Below are 2,335 nucleotides of genomic sequence, written 5' to 3'. Positions count from 1 at the left end.
AGATAATCATGTAGACAAGGGAATGCATCTGAGAGATCAAAGGAAGACGGAAAGGAGGTGACATTTGGGGAATGTTTTGGCTAAGAAAGGGTTGTCACTTTCGCAGAAGTGTTAATGAAGTTCCTTTTCCTGTCATGGGAGAAAAATTACATGAGAAAAAAAAAATGAGGGGAGGGGGAAGAAATATATGAAAATGTAACATTTTCATCAGAAAACATGATGAGTACACTAGAGTTATGGACCCCAAGAATTTGTTCCTCATATCACAACCTGATCAAGTAATCCTTTTTCAGATCAGGACTTGGATTCTCTCTGGGCAATCAGTCACCTGATCAAAAGCATGCAAGATTTTCCAAATATGTTTTATCTTAAAACATTGACAACAATTAGAATAAGAAATATCAGATTCTAAATAAGAACAGGAAGCAGAAAGAGCATGAACTTCAGAAGACAAGAGCTTCATGAAAAATGTAAATACTTTTACTTGTGCATACAACATCCCATACTATGAGATATGGACACCTGACAGTTTATGAAAGAAAGTACAATATTAAAAGATAATATTCAGTATCAGCATTCTAAGAAATTATTCACAATATTCCTCAAATGCATGGAGGGAAGAGAAGATCATACTTTGTAATAACACCATGTAGATCTATCATTATCATCATTAACTGCTGTTTTAAAAATATATTCAAGTTTTCCATTCTATGTCGGATGTTTTTAGCAATACAGTATTCATCTCACTGGTTCATAAGTAAATCTTAAAAGGTGGCATTCAAAACTGGTTGCTTGTGCTTTAGTCTGAACCAATCATTCAAATATTTTGTTTCCAAACTGCAACAGTCTAGCTGGTGTATTTTACGGAAAGTCAGAGAATAACTTCTTGCACATTACCATAAATGCTTCTTTTTAAAAAATATTCAAAGTAATTATCAATGGGTGACCACTTTCCTCTATTTGTTTGTGAGACGGACATAAAACTATTGAAATGTGACATCCTATTAACCAAAAGCTTAACCTGCAAGTGGTTATTCCACTTTGCCCTTTGTGCTTTTGCCTTCATAGGACAAGGAGCCTTTCTTGTCCTGTGCGGCTCCAACCTGCTTATCGCTTTTGACAACATAGGCACGGCAGAAGAAGTGTGCAAACAAGACGAAGTATGAGATGTACATTAGGAGGGAAATCTTGATGTTGTCATAGGAGACATGGCACTCGTTTCCTGCCTGCTTCACCTGGTAGGCCCAGATGTTGACGGCGGCACCCATGACCATCTGAGCTAGCTGTGCAGTGGTGATTCCCATGGAGATCCAGCGTGGGACACGGAACTTGAGAGCCTTGAGGGCATAGTAGCTGTACATGACACTATGGACCAGGTAGTTCATGCAGACAAACCAGCGGGCGGTGGCAATGTAGTCGGAATAAGAATACCAGGCGTAGAGCAGGACGGTAACATGGTGGTACCAGTGGAGGAAGATGAGTGGCTGCTTCCTCAGGACAATGAATACTGTGTCGCCCAGCTCAGGGACCTTGCTCAGGGTAAACATCCAGTTCCAGAAACCTCCCACTCGGTTGTCCAGGAAACTGAAAAAAGCATGTCAGAAATTAGTGAAACCTTCCTTCTTCTTTCTACTCTTTGTGCTAATCTTTTACTCTAATTTTCACTGACATATGCAAAGTGATGAAAGATCAAACCAAACAGTATAGTAATATTCTAAATCTGATTACAATCTATATCATGTTCTTTATTGATTTTAAAAGCATATCATACAGAGCAACAGTTTTCTATATTCTAATTCATCTGAACATTTTCTTTATTCTACATCTGCATATAACAATGGAATATCTCATCAACTCACTCCTTTATCATCCACCTACAACCTATATGAATAAACCAAAGAATATGAAACAAACTAAAACAGGAAATAGCCCACATCAATCAAATTACATTCTTCATCATTCACACAAAATCACTACATTCTTTCACATCTCATACAATGGCATTTATCTGCAATTGTACAATACCTACCTTATCTACATTTTATCAGTTTTCCTCTTCGCTCTGACTCGTTATAAATCAAAGGGAAATTCAACATTATCATGGGCTTCCACCCTCTGATTTTTTAACCTTCTTAATTATTCTATTTCAATATTCTAAAATATATTTAAATATTACTACTTCTTCTAAATGTTTCATAAAAGTAAACTGGGGTAATTTTGCACGTTTCGAGACACTTGTCCTATCGAAAAAAACATAAATAAAACCATTACTGGAAATTACCTATAATCCTAACCTGTCTTCCCTCATACCCTATCTATCCCACACGTATTCAAA

The 2,335-nt window shown here is 36.8% G+C and overlaps 1 protein-coding gene across 1 annotated transcript in view; it reads right to left on the bottom strand.

Moving 5' to 3' along the window:
- Nucleotides 1–2,335, bottom strand: part of LOC119587077 (elongation of very long chain fatty acids protein 6-like) — a gene marked incomplete in the record, with an annotated part of 22,379 nt that overhangs the window by 2,109 nt on the left and 17,935 nt on the right. Inside the window, 1 exon segment of the mRNA XM_037935825.1 lies at nucleotides 1–1,584. Within this exon segment, the coding sequence (XP_037791753.1) occupies nucleotides 1,032–1,584 (553 nt within the window).

Source organism: Penaeus monodon, chromosome 22 (genome assembly GCF_015228065.2).
Source record: "Penaeus monodon isolate SGIC_2016 chromosome 22, NSTDA_Pmon_1, whole genome shotgun sequence".
NCBI classification, from domain to species: domain Eukaryota; kingdom Metazoa; phylum Arthropoda; class Malacostraca; order Decapoda; family Penaeidae; genus Penaeus; species Penaeus monodon.
The sequence above is the reverse complement of the archived record's forward strand: the minus strand, read 5'-3'. Positions and strand labels throughout refer to the sequence as shown.